Here is a 23,334-nt window from a genome sequence, read left to right on the forward strand (position 1 = left end):
AATGTTGTCAATTTTTATTTCTCTAGAAAATTTTTTCACAATTTTATTTCTCTAGAAAATATTGTCAAAATTTCATTTCTCTAGAAAATTTTGTCAACATTTTCTTTCTCTAGAAAATTTTATGAAAATTTTATTTCTCTAGAAAATGTTGTCAAAATTTTATTTCTATGGAAAACTTTGTCAAAATTTTGTTTCTCTAGAAAATGTTGTTAAAATTTTATTTCTATGAAAAGTTTGTCAAAATTTTATTTCTATGAAAAGTTTGTCAAAATTTTATTTCTATGAAAAGTGTGTCAAAATTGTATTTCTGTAGAAAACTTTTAGTATAAAATTTTATTTCTAAAAATTTTTTTTTTGTCAAAATTTTATTTGTATAGAAAACGTTGTCTAAATTTTGTTTCTATAGAACTTTTTGTCAAAATGATATTTCTATAGAAAATTTAAGTACCTCTTGGTTAGGGAGCAATGTCTTGAAAAATCTACCAATACATCAAGAATTCTATCAATCTCCCAAACAATAAAAAATCTTGGTAGATTTCTACCTATTGTGGCTGCCTTCAGAAGTCAATTTTAGGGATCGGTTTATTTGGGGGCAAACTTGTTAACATTTTCTTTCTCTAGAGAATTTTGTGAAAATTTTATTTCTCTAGAAAATGTTTTCAAAAATTTATTTCTATAGAAAACATTGTCAAAATTTTGTTTCTCTAGAAAATGTTGTTAAAATTTTATTTCCATGAAAAATTTTGTTAACATTTTATTTCTATGAAAAGTTTGTCAAAATTTTATTTCTATAGAAAACTTTTAGTACAAAATTGTATTTCTATAATTTTTTTTTCAAAATTTTTTTTTTCTGTATTATCTTTTTTTGTCAAAATTTTATTTCCATAGAACAATTTTTATCAAAATATTATTTCTACAAAACTTTCTTTTTTAGTTCTGCAGACTTTTTTTGTCAAAATTTTATTTCTATAGAACATTTTGTCAAAATTTTATTTCTATAGAAAATTTAAGTACCTCTTAGTTAGGGAGCAATGTCTTGAAAAATCTACTAATACATCAAGAATTCTATTAATCTCCCAAACAGTAAAACATCTTGGTAGATTTCTACCTATTGTGGCTGCCTTCAGAAGTCAATTTTAGGGATCGGTTTATGTGGGGGCAAACTTAAAAGCGATCCGATATGGCCCATTTCCAATACCACCCGATATACGTCAATAGCAACTACTTGTACCAAGTTTGAAGTCGATACCTTGTTTCGTTCGGAATTTGGCGTGATTTCGATAGACGACTGGACGCTAGTTTCGTTCTTTCTAATTCGATCATGGTCGCCACACCATATATGGATAAGTTCGACGTTTGAATTTTTCAGAAATGTTGCAAATATTTCTGAAGTGGAATTTGCCCATTCCTAGAATCAAACCTTCAGGGTTCAAGTTTCACACACAAATTATAACACCATAATTTTTGTTTATTCACTAAACCACAGTATGATTGGGTGAAATTCATTTACGACACCAAATGCAATTACCAAAGCTTTGGTGTTTTCACAACATTAAGGATGATAATAAATTACATTAACTTGTAGTTCCTGATTTTGTCGTTGTCATAGTTACCATATCACCATCATTCTCATCCTCAGAAACACTCTCATAGTCGATGATGGTGTTGTTTTCGTTGTTATTCCATCAATTTATTTACGCGATGGAAAACTAATTATTTACTAAAGCAGATTAAAAAGGGGCGAAAATTCTAAACAACAAATAGAATAAAATTAATTTCACTTCATAAAAATCTAATAATAACGATAATACAAAATAATATTCCATCATAAATTTTAGAAAAACACTAAAGCTCTAAGAACACAACATTCAATTTGTGTTAAATCCATGTCGAAGGGGAATTTCAATATAGTAGTAAGGGCAAAAGGATATGAAATATTACTGCATGAGTAATAAAGCTTTTCAAACTCACTTAATAAATTTTGTTATTTTTCATGAAATGAAAAAAAAAAAAAATATACATATTTATAAATCATAAATAAAGGAGACTAAAGCAAAGCTTTATAGGCTTCCCATTTCTAGATTACCCTTCCCCGGATTTGAATATTAAATATAAATATATACTCATATATACAAGGATACTTACTGTCCAGCCATTTGGAATCGTATTTGAGAGTTCGTTTGAATTTATATTCCAAACGTTTGGCCGTGGTATTATACAAATCCGTACGAAAGATGACAGCATCCGCTTTGGTGAATTCAGCATTTGTCCCAGAGTACTGGAAATAAAGACGAAAAGAAACAACAAATAAGCATGAAAATAAAATAAACCAAAATGGTAGCGAGGAGTTAAGCAGAGTCACCATCGAGCAACATGTTGATTTTAATATAAATAAATAAATAGTAAATCACACAGAGAAGCCTCGAAGAACACAGCAATATTTTATGTATGAATTTTGTTATTTTTATGAAGGATCGGTAAAAAAATGGGATATGAAAAATATCAAAAGTCGATTAGAAAACAAGTAGTATATACGGCAATAAGTTCGGCCAGACCGAATCTTATGTACCCTCCACCATGGATTGCATAGAAACTTCTACTACAGATTGTGATTGTGGTAATACTCACCGATGACCAAGTATTTTAAAACTTCTTAACACCGTCTTCTAAATTGTAAGTTAGTCCATACGTGGTATATAAAGGGTGATTTGTTAAGAGCTTGATAACTTTTTTTTAAAAAAAAACGCATAAAATTTGCAAAATCTCATCGGTTCTTTATTTGAAACGTTAGATTGGTCCATGACATTTACTTTTTGAAGATAATTTCATTTAAATGTTGACCGCGGCTGCGTCTTAGGTGGTCCATTCGGAAAGTCCAATTTTGGGCAACTTTTTCGAGCATTTCGGCCGGAATAGCCCGAATTTCTTCGGAAATGTTGTCTTCCAAAGCTGGAATAGTTGCTGGCTTATTTCTGTAGACTTTAGACTTGACGTAGCCCCACAAAAAATAGTCTAAAGGCGTCAAATCGCATGATCTTGGTGGCCAACTTACCGGTCCATTTCTTGAGATGAATTGTTCTCCGAAGTTTTCCCTCAAAATGGCCATAGAATCGCGAGCTGTGTGGCATGTAGCGCCATCTTGTTGAAACCACATGTCAACCAAGTTCAGTTCTTCCATTTTTGGCAACAAAAAGTTTGTTAGCATCGAACGATAGCGATCGCCATTCACCGTAACGTTGCGTCCAACAGCATCTTTGAAAAAATACGGTCCAATGATTCCACCAGCGTACAAACCACACCAAACAGTGCATTTTTCGGGATGCATGGGCAGTTCTTGAACGGCTTCTGGTTGCTCTTCACTCCAAATGCGGCAATTTTGCTTATTTACGTAGCCATTCAACCAGAAATGAGCCTCATCGCTGAACAAAATTTGTCGATAAAAAAGCGGATTTTCTGCCAACTTTTCTAGGGCCCATTCACTGAAAATTCGACGTTGTGGCTCGTTAGTAAGTCTATTCATGATGAAATGTCAAAGCATACTGAGCATCTTTCTCTTTGACACCATGTCTGAAATCCCACGTGATCTGTCAAATACTAATGCATGAAAATCCTAACCTCAAAAGAATCACCCTTTATTTGCCAAAAAAAGGTATATATAGGAAAGTCTAAAAATAATTACGAACCGATATGAACTTTTGCGTGGTAATTAGTCAGAATTGAAATATGGGGGACATATACAATTAAGAACCGGTATGGACCAATTTTTGTGTAATTGGGTATCGGTTTATCTAAGGGTTATATATAACAATAGACCGCCGGGGACCAAGTTTGGCATGGTTGTTAGCGGCAACATTCAAACACAATGTACCAAATTTCAAATGGATCGGATAAATCACGGATCTAAAGGAGTGATGCAAATTCAGTGCAACGGCTGTTGAAATGGAGGACTTCCGTCTTATGACAAGCCCATGTTAAATTTATAGCTTTTGGGCCAATTTTGCACCACTTCCGGTTCAAAAAAAATTTTTTTCATTACTTTTTTGCTGGGTAATTTTGGATCCGAAGGTCAAATCTGGTGATCGGTTTATATAGGGGCTATATATAATTATGGACCGATATGGACCAATTTTTGTATGGTTGGTAGAGAACTTATACTAACACCATGTACCAAATTTCAACCGGATTGGGTGAAATTTGTTCCTCCTAGAGGCTCCGAAGGTCAAATCTGGTGTTCGATTTATATGGGGGCTATATATAATTATGGACCGATATTGACTAATTTTTGCATGGTTGTTAGAGACCATATACTAGCACCACGTTCCAAATTTCAACTGGATCGGATAAATTTTGCTTCTCCAACAGGCTCCGGAGGTCAAATATGGTGATCGGTTTATATGGGGGCTATATATAATTAAAGACCAATATGGACCAATTTTCGCATGGTTGTTAGAGACTATTTACGTACACCATGTACCTAATTTCAACCGGGTCGGATGAGTTTGAATTTGCTCCACCAAGAAGCTCCGGAGGTCAAATCTGCGGATCGGTTTATATGAGGCCTGTATATAGTTATGGACCGATATGGACCAATTCTTGTATGGTTGTTAGAGACCTTATACTAACACCATGTACCAAATTTCAACAGGATCGCTATATGGGGGCTATATATAGTTATGGACCGATATGGACTAATTTTTGCATGGTTGTTAGATACCATATACCACCATCCACCACGTACCTAATTTCAACTGGATCGGATACATCCTACCCATCAAAAAAGTGCGTAAAAACCCTCTACCTTCACTATGAACTTAAATTAAATCGGACGAAGTAAGTATCTTCTTAAAATGGAGCATGTTCTGAAAAAAATATTGACCTCATATTAAAGGTTATGCAACCTAAATTTTAGGATATGAAATCTACAAAGAACAATTCAACGACAAATGTCTTTAAGATAATGAAATTTTAATTAAATGAAAGTTTATAATTGGTTCTTTAAATTATTTTTACTAAATATAGGGCACGAAATGTGTTAATTTTCCTCGCTTCAAAATTTTGGAATTTAAGTTTTTAATTAAAAAATTGTGGCAAGGGGTGGTCCCCATTTCCTGTACAAATATCAAAAAATTAGTAAGTACCACAAAAAAAAAAAAAAATATTGTCGTGAGCTCAAAGATGTCCTTAAAATACGAATACGAATTTTGCTTAGCATAGAAGACGCCTTCCTCTGAAAGGAAGTTTTTTCCTTGTCCAAAGGTCAATAAACTTTTCACTGGAGTCGTTTTGTCTTTGTAAGAGATTCGAGATAAAAAATGGGTATCACTACCACCGCGGTGAAGATGTAATTGCAATTATAAAATGGGGATGTATTTTGGAATTTATGGTATTTATATGGGGGGTTGCCAAAAAAGTGGGCGAATCACGCCCATTTTTTGTGCTCAATTCTATATCGATCTCATAACTATTATTGCCAAATTTCATTGCCATATCTACTTTTATTTGACTGTTACTACTTTTGGCATCCTAAAAGTGTAAAAAGTCACACTGTGCACCGTGGTGTAATGGTTAGCATGCCCGCCTTGCATGCACAAGGTCGTGGGTGCGATTCCTGCTTCGACCGAACATCAACAGTGTTTTAGCGGTGGATTATCCCACCTCTGTAATGCGGGTGACATTGCTGAGTGTTTGAAAGCATCTCTAAGTGGTTTCACTGCAATGTGGAACGCCGTTTGGAGTCGGCTATAAGGAGGTCGCTTGTCATTGAGCTTAACATGGAATCGGGCAGCACTCAGGGATAAGAGAGAAGTGCACCACTGTGGCATCATTGCCGGACTGCCACCTAACCTAACCTAACCTAACCTAACCTAACCTAACCTATCCTAACCTAACCTAACCATCACTACCTAAAAGAAAATTTTGTTTGACTATAGCCAAGTTTTTTTTTAATAATTATGAAATTAAATTGATTTTGTTGTATCTTGATGACAAAGCTAAAAAACATTCAAAAATATGAATTTGAAAATTTAAGGTAAAGTGCTGTGATAGCACATTAAAAATTATAAAAAAACCAATAAATTAAAATTTGTTTCCTAATATTAAGTACGCAAAACTCAAATTTGAAAGAGATCTCAAAAGTATGCTTACTTCAATTCTTCACTTCTTTGGCTCTGAATCAATACCAAAATCATTAGTGTAAGAACAAAAACTTAGGAACCGTGCAGGCTTTTTTTTCAGTGTACTGAGTTTCTATTTAGGGACCATCCTACAATTTTCATCCACATTTCGATTAGATGAAAAATCATCCAATTCAATCCCGCTGCATCAGGGTAACTTTTTGATACATATATAATTTGAAAATATCGACATTGGAAAAGTTTTGCGGTCAGTGAAAAGTCCACCTTTGATATCGTCCACCTTTAATTTTTTGATGAATTTTCAGCACAAAAAAATGCATATCATCGAGATTATTTTCGTTATTAGTCGATTTTGGTTGCTATCAAAAGTCGATTAGTAAATTGAACTAGATTTTCAAAAATGTACAGATTAGTCGAATTTGAAAATTATAAAAAATCGTCTTTGACTTTTTTTGACAAAAAGTCGAGTAGTAGAGTTTTTATCAACACATCTCACAAGAGAAGAGTTTGTTTCAATTTCTATACGAAACGCAAGGGTTCATGAATATCGATTCAATTTTAAATATTTATAAAAACCTAGCTTTTGAGATTTTTCAAATTTTTCTGCAATTAATTCGAATTATATATATATATATATATATATATATATATATATATATATATATATATATATATATATATATATATATATATATATATATATATATATATATATATATATATATATATATATATATATATATATATATATATATATATATATATATATATATATATATATATATATATATATATATATATATATATATATATATATATATATATATATATATATATATATATATATATATATATATATATATATATATATATATATATATATAGTAGTATATACGTGCTGTCAAAAAAATAACATGGCTAAATTAATTTAGTAATTCGCATTATTCGACACATGCCTATATTAATTCACTTCAATATGAAGTAGAACATTAAGAAATTTTCAAATAAATCTCAAGTTTGTCTCGTCCGCGTACCACGTTCGCAAAGAAGATTGCTTTTTCAATATGAAATATACATAAATAGGTCTAATATCAAAGAAATCTCTTTCATATCCACGAAAAAGAAAGAAAAAATATATCCAAATATAAGCAAGGAAAAAACATAGAACATCACAAGGCTTCTTAAGGGTTGCCTTTAGCCAATGTTAGCTTATGCCCAATAAGTAGCTTCTCCTTTACAATATCTTAGGCCACAAATATTACTTAACCAAGAGCATCCTTAGCGAAATGGAAAATAAATAAATCACAAATATACAAATGATAATGATTATGTTCTTCATAAGCTTTGGTCTTTGGACCATTTATAACGTAAGAGGAATATTCATAAATTTCAGCAATGTCATTTCGAGAATTGTAAATAAATGACAGCAATATGCTTGACTACTTAGAGTATCATAATAATGTCCTTAGGAGTGTTTTATTCAAGGATCAAAATTAGCAACATCCTTTACTCGTGGGGGTTTCATAAAAAGTTATTTTCTTGTGTATATTATTTAAAGGGGTTTGCATTTGCATTTTTAAGTGGTTTTTACTTACCAAACCAGGTAAACCTCCAGGATTGCCTTCCTCTACATAAATAGCTGTTGAGTTATCCAAAGGATCATAGGGACATTTAGCAATGCCCAAACCAATTCCCATAACAAATTCAGATCTGGATAGGTGTGTAAGGTTAGTCTGTAAATAGAGAGAAAAAAATTCATGAATTCATAATATAGTTTCAATGGATGGGGTATTACGTTAGCAGTTTTGAGTCAAAGTTAAACTTGTTTTAATACTAAAATAAGAAACCAATGGCCTATGTGCGTATTTCCTTTCAAATATGTTATATGCTCGGGCCAATTCAAGTTAGTCTTCAAGTAGATTCCGAGGTACCTTAACTTTGGTAACTCAGTTATTTCTTCTCCTTCAATTAGTATTGAGAAAGGAGTACCACAACGTTGTAAATATCATCAGCATACATAAATATCGTGCCGGTCAATTCAAGGTTAACAATGCCATTGAAATACATCCTAAATAAAAGTGGTCCCAGTACACTTCCCTGTAGTCTTTTATAAAGTCACATTGCTTGAGATTTTGCAACTAATGTTGCAGCATGACTCAAGAAACTTACGTTTATTAATTATATTGCGATAAACTTGATCGAATGCCTTGGAAATTATAAAAGACTCCCACTTTAGAATCTCTTTCTGATATCGAGAGTTACGTAGACTCCAGTTCGAACTCCATAGTAGCATGTGTAATAAAAGCATTGAAATACACTATATAAGCCTATTCTGCCTCGATGTTTGTTTCCCTATACCAATCTGTATATTGCCTATCATCAGCCTTCAGTATGCCAACCATCAGGTTCTAATTTCCTACAGATTAGGTTAGGTGGCAGCCCGATGTATTAGGCTCACTTAGACTATTCAGTCCATTGTGATACCACATTGGTGAACTTCTCTCTTATCACTGAGTGCTGTCCGATTCCATATTAAGCTCAATGACAAGGGACCTCCTTTTTATAGCCGAGTCCGAGCGGCGTTCCACATTGTAGTGAAACCACTTAGAGAAGCTTTGAAACCCTCAGAAATGTCACCAGCATTACTGAGGTGGGATAATCCACCGCTGAAAAAGTTTTTGGTGTTCGGTCGAAGCAGAAATCGAACCCATGACCTTGTGTATGCAAAGCGGGCATGCTAACCATTGCACCACGGTGGCTCCCTTCCTACAGATTAAGCCTTGTTTTTAAAGGTTGTCAAGATTGTAGTGAGACTACATATACTCGTATAATGCAAGAAAGTAAATCAATATGCTTTTTATACTCTCCGCCATAGGATGGGGGGTATATTAACTTTCTTATTCCGTTTGTAACACATCGAAATATTGGCCGCAGACCCCATAAAGTATATATACTCTGGGTCGTGGTGAAATCGATCTAGCGACGTCCGTCCGTCCGTTGTTCCGAACGAAACAAGCTATCGACTTGAAACTTGGCACAAGCAGTTGTTATTGATGTTGGTCGGATCGAATTGAAAATGAGCCACTTTTAGGTATAGCCCCCATATAAACCGACCCCCAGATTTGGCTGGCGAAGCATCTTATAGGAGCAAATTTCATTTGATCCAGTAGAAAATTGGTACGTGGTGTTAGTCTATAGCCTCTAACACTCATGAAAAAATTGATCCATATCGGTTTAGAATTATATATAGCCCCCATATAAACCGATGCCCACAAGCTTGCGGTTTCTTCAGGAGGACCAAATTTCATTCGATCCGTTTGAAATTTGGTACTCGATGTCAATACATGGCCTCTAAACACCATGAAAAATTGCTTCGTATCGACCAGTAGTAGGGTTTTCTTTTTCCCGGACTTTTTCCATTCCCCGAAAAGCGGGAATTTTTTTCGAATTTCCCGGGATCCCGGTCAAAGGGAAACCAACTTTGATGTGGCATACATTTAGACAGTTGAATAAATTAGAAATCATCTTAAAGCTACGGTTATAAGGCGTTGTCTGGACAACTGACAATAATTGTCATTTGCCTTATAAATAAGGAATTTAAAATCCACTTTTAATAGATTTCGCGCCTAATGTGAATGAGATATAAATTTGAAATTAAAGAAACTAACTTAATAAAGGTTGGAATTTTCATATTTAATAAAAACTTCGTTGTAATAATTATGAAATTATGCAATTGCAAACGTGTATCACATAAGTTAAAATGTCCCTTTTGTTTATAAAGGTTTACTCAGTCTATCAGAATGTCGGTTTACAGATATATGACAATCATAAATTGGGAAGCGCAATCTTCTTTTTAACAATGGGGAGCCCGTTAGAATCTGGGCTAGAACCCACGACTATATGTATGTCCCATAAGGCAATTACTACTGCTTGGTACCGTAGTCATTCACATTACACTTCCAAAATCCACTTTACCTAGATTTCAACTGTCATGTGCCATATAAAACCCTCTATTATATATAAAATATAGTAAAGAAAATTTCCCGGGAATTCCCGCACTTCATTGCCGAGAAAGCGGGAGCGAAAAAATAGAAAATTCCCGGGAATTCCCGCGTTCCCGTTCCCGAAAAAAAACCCTAGTCAATAGTTATATATACCGATTCCCAAATTTTATCTCAGAAGATACTTGGAGATGCAAATTTCTTCCGATCCGGTTTAGATGATCCGATATCGACAATTTGGTATTTTTAGTGCCAACCGTACTCTCTAAAATTCCGTAGGAACAAAACTGCAACGGCTTCAAATCCGAAGATTTTGGTGGCAATTGTGCGGTAGAATTGAAGCGAGGAATCTTCTTTTTGACGCGTTCTGAATGCAATGGTACAGAGTCCTGTTCGGATGACCATGGTCTGCCCAAATTTTTGTCTTCCAAGGGTTTCATTATTGTCATTAGGACATTCGGCTTTTTTTTTTTGAACCCACGGTCGATGAATAACAGGTTGGCTGATAAGTCCCCGGCCTAACAAAGAAAAACTCAATTTTTTTGTCAAAATTCGTTTTTATTAGTCAAAATAGTTCCCTTCAAGAGCGATACAACGATTATAACGACCTTCCAATTTTTTGATACCATTTTGTTAGTACTCCTTCGGTTTTCCCTCAAAATAGGCCTCAGTTTCGCCGATCACCTCTTCATTGCAGCCAAATTTTTTCCCTGTGAGCATCCTTTTGAGGTCTGAGAACAAGAAAATGTCGCTGGGGGCCAGATCTGGAGAATACGGTGGGTGGGGAAGCAATTCGAAGCCCAATTCATGCATTTTTGCCATCGTTCTCAATGACTTGTGGCACGGTGCGTTGCCTTGGTGGAACAACACTGTTGGTGATTTTTCCCTTCTCAAGATAATCGATAAAAATTATTCCATGCCCATCCCAAAAAACAGAGGCCATTACTTTGCCAGCGGACTTTTGAGTCTTTCCACGCTTCGGGGACGGTTCACCCACCGGTCGCTGTCCACTCAGCCGAATGTCGATTGGACTCAGGAGTGTAATGATGGAGCCATGTTTCATCCATTGTCACATATCGACGGAAAAACTCGGGTGTATTACGAGTTAACAGCTGCAAACACTGCTCAGAATCATCAACACGTTGTTGTTTTTGGTTAAATGTGAGCTCGCGCGGCACCCATTTTGCACAGAGCTTCCGCATATCCAAATATTGATGAATGATATGACCAACACGTTCCTTTGATATCATTAAGGCCTCTGCTATCTCGATTAACTTCAATTTACAGTCATTCAAAATCATTTTGTGGATTTTTTTTTATGTTTTCGTCGGTAACCACCTCTTTCGGGCGTCACCGTCCTCCGTGCTCATTTCACCAGGCTTGAATTTTGCATACCAATCAATTATTGTTGATTTCCTGGGGGCAAAGTCCGAAAACTCATTATCAAGCCAAGTTTATGCTTCCACCGTCTTTTTTCCCTTCAGAAAACAGTATTTTATCAAAACACGAAATTCCTTTTTATACCCACCACCATAAAATGGTGACGGGGGTATAATAAGTTTGTCATTCCGTTTGTAACACATCGAAATATCGATTTCCGACTATATAAAGTATATATATTCTTGATCAGGGAGATATTCTAAGACGATATAAGCATGTCCGTCTGTCCGTCTGTCTGTCTGTCTGTCTGTCTGTTGTAATCACGCTACAGCCTTCAATAATGGCGCTATCGTCCCCAAATTTGGCACAGATTAGTTTTTTGTTTGCAGGCAGGTCAAGTTCGAAGATGGGCTATATCGGTCCAAGTTTTGATATAGTCCCCATATAAACCGACCTCCCGATTTGGGGTCTTGGGCCTATTAAAACCGTAGTTTTTATCAGATTTGCCTGAAATTGGAAATCCAGAGGTATTTTGGGACCTTAAAGAGGTGTGTCGAAAATGGTCCGTATCGGTCCATGTTTTGGTATAGCCCCCATATAGACCGATCTCCCGATTTTGCTTCTTAGGCGTCTAGAAACAGTATTTTCTATCCGATTTGTCTGAAATTGAAAATCTAGAGGTATTTTAGGACCATAAGGAGGTGTGTCGAAAATGGTCCGTATCGGTCCATGTTTTGATATAGCCCCCATATAGACCGATCTCCCGATTTTGCTTCTTGGGCGTCTAGAAACTATATTTTCTATCCGATTAACCTCAAATTGGAAATCTAGAGGTATTGTGGGACTATAAAGAGGTGTGTCGAAAATGGTCCGTATCGGTCCATGTTTTGATATAGCCCCCATATAGACCGATCTTCCGATTTTGTTTCTTGCGCGTCTAGAAACAGTATTTTCTATCCGATTTGTATGAAATTGAAATTCTAGAGGTATTTTGGGAGCATAAAGAGGTGAGTCGAGAATGGTCCGTATCGGTCCATGGTTTGATATATCCCTCATATAAACCAACCTCCCGATTTGGAGTCTTGGGCCTATAAAAACCGTAGTTTTTATCCAATTTACCTGTTATTGGAAATATAGAGGTATTTGAGGACCATAAAAAGGTGTGCCGAAAATGGTTCCCATCGGTCCATGTTTTGGTATAGCCCCCATATAGACCGATATCCCGATTTTGCTTCTAGGGCTTCTTGAAACTATATTTACAATACGATTTGCCTGAAATTGGAAATCTAGAGGTATTTGAGGACCATAAAAAGGTGTGCCGAAAATGGTGCTCATCTGTCCATGTTTTGATATAGTCCCCATAGAGACTGATCTCCCGATTTTGCTTCTTAGGCTTCTAGAAACTATATTTACCATCCGCTTTGCCTGAAATTCTTGAGCTTCTATAAATTGTATTTATTACCCGATTTGCCTCAAATTCGAAATCTAGAGGTATTTTTAGACCACAAATAAGTGTGCCGAAATTGAGGTATATCGGTCCATTTTTTGGTAAAACCTCCATATAGACTGATCTCTCGATTTTTACTTCTTGGGCGTCTACAGACTATGTTTTCTAGCCGATTTGTTTGAAATTTTGGAGGTATTTTAAGATCACAAATATGTGAGCAGCAAATGGTACCTATCGGTCCATGTTTTGGTATAGCCCCCATATACACCAATCTCCCGGCTTTATTTCTTGGGCTTCTAGAATCCGTAGTTTTTACCCAATTTGGCTGAAATTGGAAATCTATAATAAAATTTTGACAAACGAAATTTCCTTTTCTTATAAAGTATTTTCGTTTATTCAACTCTAAAATTCTCTAATATAGCAAACTGATAGTAAAATTTCCAGATTTTACTCATCGTATTTATTTAAATAATGGCAGAAAAAATCTACAGATTTAAGATTTCAAATCAAGGCGTAATTTAATCATATACACGATATGTTTATAATTTCTCTAAAACTCAAACAAAATTGGTTCTCATAAATCTAGAATCTTATCTGGTCTTCATAGGTAGAATATTTAATGTTTGTCTTCGGGAGCTGACTGCCTTGGGAGAAGATTTCTCATCAAACCCCCTACAATTCTATATATTATCAAGTAACCCACTACGACGAAGAGTTTTCAAAGTAAACTACCATATTTGATTGATGTGGTGGGTATTTAAAATTCGGCCCGGCCGAATTTACTGCTGTATATACTTGTTTTCCATTTTTTTTTTCACAATAACAAAAGTTGCTTCACAAATGACGCTCTATCTCACAAACTAATTGACTTACAGACGTCAAATTTTGACACGAATCATTTGCAGGTTGGTACTATATAAAAATAATATGCATTTAATACTAGCGACGCCATCTATGTGTCAGACCGGGGACTTATCAGCCAACCTGTTAATGTCTAAACAAAAAAAAAATTATGTATTTATGCTGTGTTAATAGGAGTTAAAGTGATATAGAGAATAATTAAAATTAAACTACCCACATGGGGAAATGTTAGTAAGATGAGATGTTATACGCTGAAAATCTTTTTGTTGTTCGGTCGAATCAGGAATTGAACCCACAAGCCTTTGTACGCAAAGTGGGAATGGTAATCATTGCACCATGGCACAGATGAATGAATATTTATGTACGCTATAAATTAAAATGCTGTGCTAAGCTTGTATAAACTAAAATATACTGTCACTCGAATACAAATCTGTCAGAAGAGCGGTTTATATCATATCAGCCACCCTGTAAAACCATTCTTCCCCTTGTTAGCCCTAGCCGTCCCAGTCGCGTAGTGTGATTTTTGGTTTAATTAAAAATTTGCTATGGAATATCCTAATTAAAAATTAAATCATTGTGGAGAGAAAAATGAAGCATCAATGAATGGTTTCATAAGGCCTTTGAAATGTTTGTTTTTACTTAAGTTCCATGCAACAATAAACCATAACTATAATGACCACTACAAAGAATGAAGTAAAAAACTTTTTTTGGAATATAGGTCACCACAGAGAATTTATTTATTTGGCTTTCATTGACCTAACTCTGCATAGTTAGAAATTAAACAAATTTGCTATTCTGTTAACATGTTTAGCATTGGCCAACTTAACTTAAAAAGAAAACAAACTTGGAACTTTTTGTAAACTTTAAACTTTTAAAAATTATTTTTGAAAACGTGATTACTGTTAGCGAACTATGAGCTTAAAACTAAATACAAAGCAATAAGAAAACTGTTCAACGATAAGAGCAAGGAGACGGTGAAGAGATAAGAAATACATGAAGACTATTAGCTAAACGCTTTGAAAGTTGCTGTAAAAATGAGTAAACTTGTCATTGCTAGAATGCCAATTAAATGAGGAGATTTAAGAAAATTCAAAAATATGTAATATGAAAATATATTATAATATTTTTTTTACCCATTTATTTTAATCATCAATATTGTGACAATATTCCTGTTTTTGTAATACCTATTTTGTTCTAAATTATTTATATAGAAAAATACGCAAAATTTAGTTGTCTGCTGTGATTTGAATGAGGTGAGCAGTTTGAAGAAATTTTAATAAATGTTTCAAAAACAAAAAATGTATTGAAATCATTTTTACCCATAAAACGTTATTATAAAAAGGGTCACTTTTAAATTTCAATCTGAAATATATTAAAAATATTCCTATCATTTTGGGTATGTCATATTAAGAAATTTAAAAATGTTATATATAAAAAATTTAAATACATATAACATAATAATATTTTTAATTAAAATAATTGTTTTATTTACTTTTATTTTTAATGCCCTTTTTTTAATAAATATTTTTTTTGTAGAATAACTTGCAAAATTACACGAGATTCGTTTGAACTTAATTGAGCAGCCAAATATAAATGAGGTGAAGAATTTTAAGAAGTTCCAATAGTTGTTAAAAAAAATTATTTAAATTATTTTATTCATATTTCTTTTTACTTTATTAATTTTTAATATTTTGATCTATATAACGTTATTATAAAACCGCTACTTTTTACTTTCAACGTGGTGCAATGGTTAGCATGCCCGCCTTGCATACACAAGGTCGTGGGTTCGATTCCTGCTTCGACCGAACACCAAAAAGTTTTTCAGCGGTGGATTATACCACCTCAGTAATGCTGGTGACATTTCTGAGGGTTTCAAAGCTTCTCTAAGTGGCTTCACTGTAATGTGGAAGGTCCTTCGGACTCGGCTATAAAAAGGAGGTCCCTTGTCATTGAGCTTAACATGGAATCGGGCAGCACTCAGTGATAAGAGAGAAGTTCACCAATGTGGTATCACAATGGACTGAATAGTCTAAGTGAGCCTAATACATCGGGCTGCCACCTAACCTAACATACTTTCAATCTTAAATATATGTAAAATACATATCATTTTGAATGTCTATTTTATATAAAATTATTTGTATAGAAAACTTGCAACATAACAAGATTTTTGTTAGAATTTATTTAAATTAAATTTTAATTTTAAAAAAATTAAAAATTTAGTATTTACTTTTAATCATCAATATTTTAAAATTATTCCTGTGTAAGTAAATATGTGTAAAAAATATCTGTATAATTAATTATTTGTGTAATGATTTGTAATAAAATAAATTTTAGTTTTACGTTTACGGTTCTTCAACTGTCGAACTGAACGGACGTGTTTTTTAATAGCGGAGTATTTCATCGTAATAAGTACTTATTACGAATTTCACGTGTGGTGGAAATAATAAACCACCATGCAGCGAAATTCAAAGTCATCCACTGGGTTGCTAACTTCAGGGCCCAGTGGACGGGTAACGACTGAAGTTATAAATTTGGGCATCGACCAAGAGTCAGGAGCAATTAGTCGACCTGTAGACGGGTCGACTGGCGGTGACACTTTGGCAAGTCGAACCTTTTCTAAGGTGACGACATCAAAAGGAGGCAATCCCTCTCGAAAGAGATTCAAGGAACGAAGAAATGCTTTGTTTATCCTAAAGAAATTAGGATCAGTCGACCCAAGCACGTTGTCGGCTAAGCAAAGCGATTCCTTAAAATGGGCTCAAGGAATTCTTGAAGCTGGAAAAAGGGAACGATCACCGGATGAGCTGCCATCCTCTAAACGGGATCAAAGATCGTTTTCCTCAGTTGCAAAAGACAGCCTTGTGATGGCTATTATTAATAAAGGAGCATTGGACGGTATGATTCCAAGGCAAAAATGGGGGGAAATTGAGAACGCGATGTCTGGTGTCTACTCAGAGGTGCGAAAAAAGTTTCCCGGACCAAGTCCTCGACGGCAAGATGCTGGATGGTATCAAGGACGATATAAGTTAATAGCTTTTGCAGACCAGAGGTCTATGGATTGCTTTAAAGCTGCATTGATGCTAATTGGTGAAGTTTGGGAAGGAGCCGCTTTGGAGTTAGTCGATAAAAAAGACATACCGGCTAAACCTAGAGCACATGCATGGATACCGGCAAACCCTCCTGATCCTGAGTCAATACTAGAGAGACTAAAAGAATGTAACCCAGATCTTCCAACCGCCGATTGGAAGGTTGGTCGTTTGGATGAGGTGGATGGACCAAGACGGCATGCGGTGTTTATATTAAACATAGAGTCGCTGCCACATCTAGCCCAGACCCAAGGACGCGTAAGTTATGGCTTTCATGATATCCATATGAAGGTATACAAAAGCGATCAGCCAAAGGATTCCGAAACGGACAAGCCTCCGGTAGAGTCAGCAGTGGAAAAATCTCCTAGCGAAGCCGAAGGAGACATAAAACCTGCAGACTATGGCGAAAATCATATGAGGGAAGTTTCTACAGGCTCAAGCCTCACCAAAACTGAACCGCGGATTGTTGCGAGAGTCACCGAGATCTGTGAAGAGGAAGCCCTTGATGACTCAATTGAAGCGGCTGATGTGACGGTGGTTGAAAATTTGGATGGTTCTACGGTTCCTCCAGATAAATCTTCACCATTGTAAGGCCGCTTGTGCTGCCTTAAAAGTTCTCCTGATGAAAGGAGACATAGATATAGTTCTTATTCAAGAACCATACATATATAAGAACAAGATCTGTGAATTAAGCACTCCGGGTTTCAAACTTTTGCATAATACCGGTACCGATATAAATCGAGCATGTATAATTGCTAAAAACGAACTAAACTTGTTTCTGCTTCCTTCATTGAGCAATGCAGACACTGTCGTAGCCAGTCTAGAGATATCCACATGCAAATATTGGGTATCTTCGGTCTACATGGGACATGATAGGGAGATGCCACCCTGTGCCGTTAAGACCTTAGTTGAGGAGTCACTAAAAACAAAGACAAAACTCATTATGGGATGCGATGCAAATGCACATCATAGTATTTGGGGAAGTAGTGATACTAATGCAAGGGGAGAGTCGCTAATAGAGTTTATTTTGCGTACTAACCTGGTAGTTTGCAATAAGGGAGATGCACCAACCTTCGTCACCAGGAACAGACAAGAGGTTTTGGACGTAACGTTGACCTCTCCGGAACTGAATGATAAGATATCTGAGTGGCAAGTTTTGAGGGAACATAGCTTCTCAGATCATCGCTACATCAGTTTCAGATTGGCTGTTCGTACTTGAAAGACCATATTTCCGCCAAATGTTAGGAAAGCTGATTGGAATAGGTATAGGGAATCGTTCAATTCGATGATACCGGAAATGCCGGAGACAAATATGAGCACTGTGCAAGATATCGAACACGCAGCGGATTACTAAGGCCTTCAACATTTCACTGAAAGCTGCTTGCCCTAGAGGAAAGCCAAGGGGAAAAAATCGGCCGCCATGGTGGACTACGGAGTTAAGTAATATGAGGAAATCCTGCAGGAAGCTCTTTAACAAAGCAAAGTCCACAAGAGCTCCGGAGGATTGGGACACTTACAAGATGAATCTGAGAGAATATAAACGAGAACTGAGAAGGTCTCAACAAAACTCTTGGGATGATTACTGTAGCAGTATTGAGAATACGTCAGAGGCTTCCAGACTACGGAAGGTACTAGCATCCACTAACACCGCTCCAGGTTTCATTAAAACATCGGAGGGAAATTGGACAACGTCCAGTGAGGAGACGTTGGAGGTACTTTTGGACACACACTTCCCTGGAAATCAGACGGTTGAACCATGTTCCGGCGGTGTAACAGAGGCTCAGTGATCATTTCCTATCGAGGAAATTGTGTCGGAATCTAGAATAAAATGGGCTTTAAATAGCTTTGGAATCCAAATCCCCCGGACCTGATGGAATTACTCCGGCGGAGTTACAGGCAGTGGCTGAAAGAGTTATCCCCTGGTTGACGGTGATATATAAACGATGTGTAAACTTAGCATATATTCCAGAAAAGTGGAGGGAAACAAAAGTCGTCTTCATACCTAAAGCAGGAAAAGCCTCTCACTCGAGTGCGAAGGATTTCCGACCAATCAGCTTATCCTCATTCCTACTTAAGACCCTGGAGAGGATGATAGACATGTATCTTAGAACTAGCGTGGATTCAAGTTTGCTCTCGAAACGACAGCATGCATACTCGAAGGGCAGGTCTACTGAGACCGCATTGCATGAACTAGTCAGCTTTATTGAAAGCTCACTATCTGTCAAAGAATACACAATCGTGGCGTTTCTAGACATCGAAGGGGCGTTCAATAATGTCCATCCGAGCTCGATATTAAATGGACTGACAACTCTGAATGTTGATCCAGGTATACTTAGGCTGTTAGACGAACTTCTAATAAAGAGACGTATTTCAGCCACACTAGGGCAAGCAAACATACAAAGGTATGTGAACAGAGGCACTCCCCAAGGAGGAGTTCTATCACCTCTTCTTTGGAATGTTGCTATAAACAACCTTCTGGTTTCCCTAGAAAAAGAAAGGATAAAAGTGGTGGCATACGCAGATGATGTGGCGCTAGCAGTCAGGGGAAAATTCCCATCCACAATCAGAGATATTATACAGAGAGCTCTCCGGATGACTGAGAAATGAGCGAAAGATAATGGTCTTGGTGTAAATCCAGCAAAGACAGAACTAGTCATGTACTGCAAAGATCGTAAAACTCCCACGGTTAGGCCCATTTCCTTAGGGGGTACTGAAATTCCCTTTGGTGAGTGTGCAAAATACCATGGCGTTATTTTGGACAGGAAGCTGAATTTTAGGCTTAATATTGAAGAGAGGGCGAGAAAAGCCACGGTAGCTTTGTACTCGTGCAAAAAGGCAATAGGGAAAAAGTGGGGACTAAAACCAAAAATTTTGCATTGGTTATACACTGCAGTAGTTAGACCTATAATGCTATATGGTGTTGTAGTCTGGTGGCCGGCACTTCAGAAACCGACTTGTTTAGATAAAGTTCAGCGTATGGCGAGCTTATGTATCTCAGGCGCATTTAGTAAGACAGGAACAGACTCCCTTAATGTCATGCTACATCTATTGCCTTTAGACATTTTGGCCAAACAGTCAGCTGCAACAACGGCTTTGCGGTTGCGCGAGCTATCGCTGTGGTCGGAAAAAATGTGCGGTCATAGTTCGGACCTCAAAATAATGCCAGATGTGCCTAACGTAGTGGATTATACCCTGGCAAAACCACTTTTCGACAAAAAGTTTGAAACTCTAATGCCCAACAGTAAGGCGTGGTGTACACAGACCCCGGGGAATAAAAGATATATAGATTTCTATACTGATGGCTCCAAATTGAATGGACAAGTGGGGTTCGGAGTATATTCTAAAGATCTGGAAATTCGAATAGCGAAAAGATTACCTAATCACTGTAGTGTTTTTCAGGCTGAAATATTAGCAATAAGAGAGGTGGCGAATTGGCTGAGAAGTAATGTTCCAACAAATATTGGCATTAATATATACTCAGACAGTCAACCTGCAATAAAATCCTTGGACTCTGTGTTCCTCAACTCGAAAACGGCCATCGACTGCCGCAAATCTCTCAATGAGATGGCTGAGCAGTACAATATTCACCTAATATGGGTGCCTGGCTATAGGAACATACCGGGGAACTGCGAAGCGGATGAGTTGGCAAGGCTAGGGACTACCTTACATATTCCAGGGGAACTGGAATTTGTTGGTATGCCCCTAGCTACCTGCAAGCTCATGCTGCGTGAGAAGGCTGTTAGGATGGCAAATGTTCGATGGGAGAATTGCAAGGGTTGTAACGACACCAAGCAAATATGGCCCCATTTCAACTTAAACCGCACACTAGATATGCTAATGTTCTCGAGACGTCAGATATCACTCCTGATATCTGCTATAACGGGTCGCTGCCTGATAGGCGATTTTGCAAAAACTATTGGCGCGAAGTATAATGACTATTGTATGAGCTGTCATGATGCGGAGGAAAAAGAATCAATTAAACACCTCTTGTGTGAGTGTCCTGCATTTTGTGTAAAGCGCAAGCAACTTTTAGGAGCATATAGCTTCAGATTACTGGCGGATCTGGAAAACGTTAACTTAAGCAGTCTGCTAATGTTTTTGGAACAATCTGGTTGGTTCAACAAAGAAAAATAATCAAGAAGGTTCAGCGGTTAAAACTAGAAGTGCCCATATGTAATAGGTACTCTTAGTTAATGTGGTATCACAATGGACTGAATAGTCTAAGTGAGCCTGAATCTTAATCGGGCTGCCACTTTAACCTAACCTAACCTAGTTTTACGTTTAATAATCAATATTGTACAAATATTCCTGTTGTTTTTAGTATATATTTTGTAGTAAATTATTTATATAGAAAAATATTCAAAACTCCACGATTTTTCATCGAAGGTATTTGTCCGCTAGAATGTATTTATACCCTGCGCCACACTGTGGAACAGGGTATTATAAGTTACTGCATAGGTTTGCAACACCCAGAAGGAGATAGATACATGGTGTCTTTGGCAAAAATGCTCAGGGTGGGCTCCTGAGTCGATATAGCCATGTCCGTCTGTCCGTGAACACATTTATGTAATAAAAGGCTAGATCGCAGTTTTCGTCCAATCGACTTCAAATTTGGCACAAGTATGTGTTTTAGCTCAGAATAGAACCCTATTGAATCATTGAATCGGTTCAGATTTAGATAAACCTCCCATATATATATTTCGCCCGATATGGACTTATATGGCACCAGAAGCCAGAGTTTTACCCTAATTTGCTTAAAATTTTGCACAAGTAGTACTATAGTCAAGTGTGCTCAATTTTATTGAAATCGGTTCAGATTTAGATATAGCTCCCATATATGTCTTTCGTCCGATATGGACTAATACGGTCCCAGAAGCCAGAGTTTTACCCCAATTTGGTTGAAATTTTGCACTAGGAGTACAATTAGTAGTGTAGTTAAGTGTGCCAAATTTTATTGAAATCGGTTCAGATTTAGATATAGCTCCCATATATATCGTTCGCCCGATTTACACTCATATGGCCACAGTGGCCAATCTTTTACTCCGATTTAATTGAAATTTTGCACAGGGAGTAGAATTATCATTGTAGCTATGCGTGCCAAAATTGGTTGAACTCGGTTCATATTTAGATATCGATCCCATGTATAGCTTTCGCCCGATTTACACTCATATGACCACAGAGGCCAATTTTTTGCTCCGATTTGGTTGAAATTTTGCACAGGGAGTCGAATTAGCATTGTAGCTATGCGTGCCAAGTTTGGTTGAAATCGGTTCAGATTTAGATATTACTCCCATAGATATGTTTTTCTGACTTCGACAAAAATGGTCAAAATACGAAAATTTCCTTGCAAAATCGCCACTGCTTAGTCGAAAACTTGTAAAAATGATTCCAATTTTCCTATACTTCTAATACATATTTATCGACCGATAAATCATAAAAACACTTTTGCGAAGTTGCCTCAAAATTGGTTCATATTTAAAGGTTTCTCATTTTTTTAACATACTAAAAGGGCATTAACCGACTAAAATTTTAAGTCAATGGATTTTCTAAGAAGTCTTAAATATATTGTATACTAAGTAGTCTTAAATCTGAACCGACAGATTTAAATGTATGTATATGGGAACATAAACCTTTATATATAGTACCCACCAAATTTGAAGGATTTCAGTTGGTATCCAAAATGTAGATCACAAAGTGGTGCAGGGTATAATATAGTCGGCCCCGCCCGACTTTAGACTTTCCTTACTTGTTTTTATATACAATAATACGATTTTCGTTTGAATTAGTTTCTCTGTTGGAATGTGAATGAAATAATTTTTATGAAATTTCAAAATTTATATTTACAAAAAATTTCTAATTATAAATATTTTAAATAAAACCTATTATTGAGAATGTCAATTTTATTTGAAATTATTTTTATAGGAAAATATTCAAAATCACATTATACATTTTGGTTTGAATTTATTTCCCTGAGAATGTGAATGAAATGAAAAGTTTTAAGAAATTAGATTTTATTTGACACCTTACATACTACTAATAATTTTCGAACATTGTTAAAATATTGTTATACAAATCTTAAAGTCGAAAAAATTTGGACATTTCTAAACTCATGTCATTTTATACGCAATAAATAAAGTAAAAAAAAAAAAAAAAATAAAATAAATTTTATTTAAAAAAAATATTTAAATTCTTTTCTTTTTTATTAGTTTGTGTTCAATATTGTTTTGCTTCTACTCTTCAATGTAGCAAAAATATTCTCATCATTTTGTGTGTATTTTTTATATAATATTATTTAAATAGAGAAGCATGTTAAATCACACGTTTTTGGTTTGAATTATTTCCCTATTCCTTGTGGGAATTGCAAATTGATCCCTTTATTTGATTTTAGATTAAGATACTAAAAATATGTATTATAAACCAATTTC

The 23,334-nt window shown here is 35.8% G+C and overlaps 1 protein-coding gene across 1 annotated transcript in view; it reads right to left on the reverse strand.

Annotated features, from left to right (window-relative positions):
• The window catches only part of Sema2a (Semaphorin 2a), a 260,078-nt gene that overhangs the window by 24,068 nt on the left and 212,676 nt on the right, over nt 1-23,334 (reverse strand). Inside the window, exons 7-8 of the mRNA XM_075310277.1 lie at nt 7,730-7,867; nt 2,146-2,278 (exon numbers count right to left, since the gene is read on the reverse strand). Of these exons, the coding sequence (XP_075166392.1) occupies nt 2,146-2,278; nt 7,730-7,867 (271 nt within the window). The remainder of the gene's footprint in view (nt 1-2,145; nt 2,279-7,729; nt 7,868-23,334) is intronic.

Source organism: Haematobia irritans, chromosome 5, assembly GCF_050003625.1.
Source record: "Haematobia irritans isolate KBUSLIRL chromosome 5, ASM5000362v1, whole genome shotgun sequence".
NCBI lineage: Eukaryota > Metazoa > Arthropoda > Insecta > Diptera > Muscidae > Haematobia > Haematobia irritans.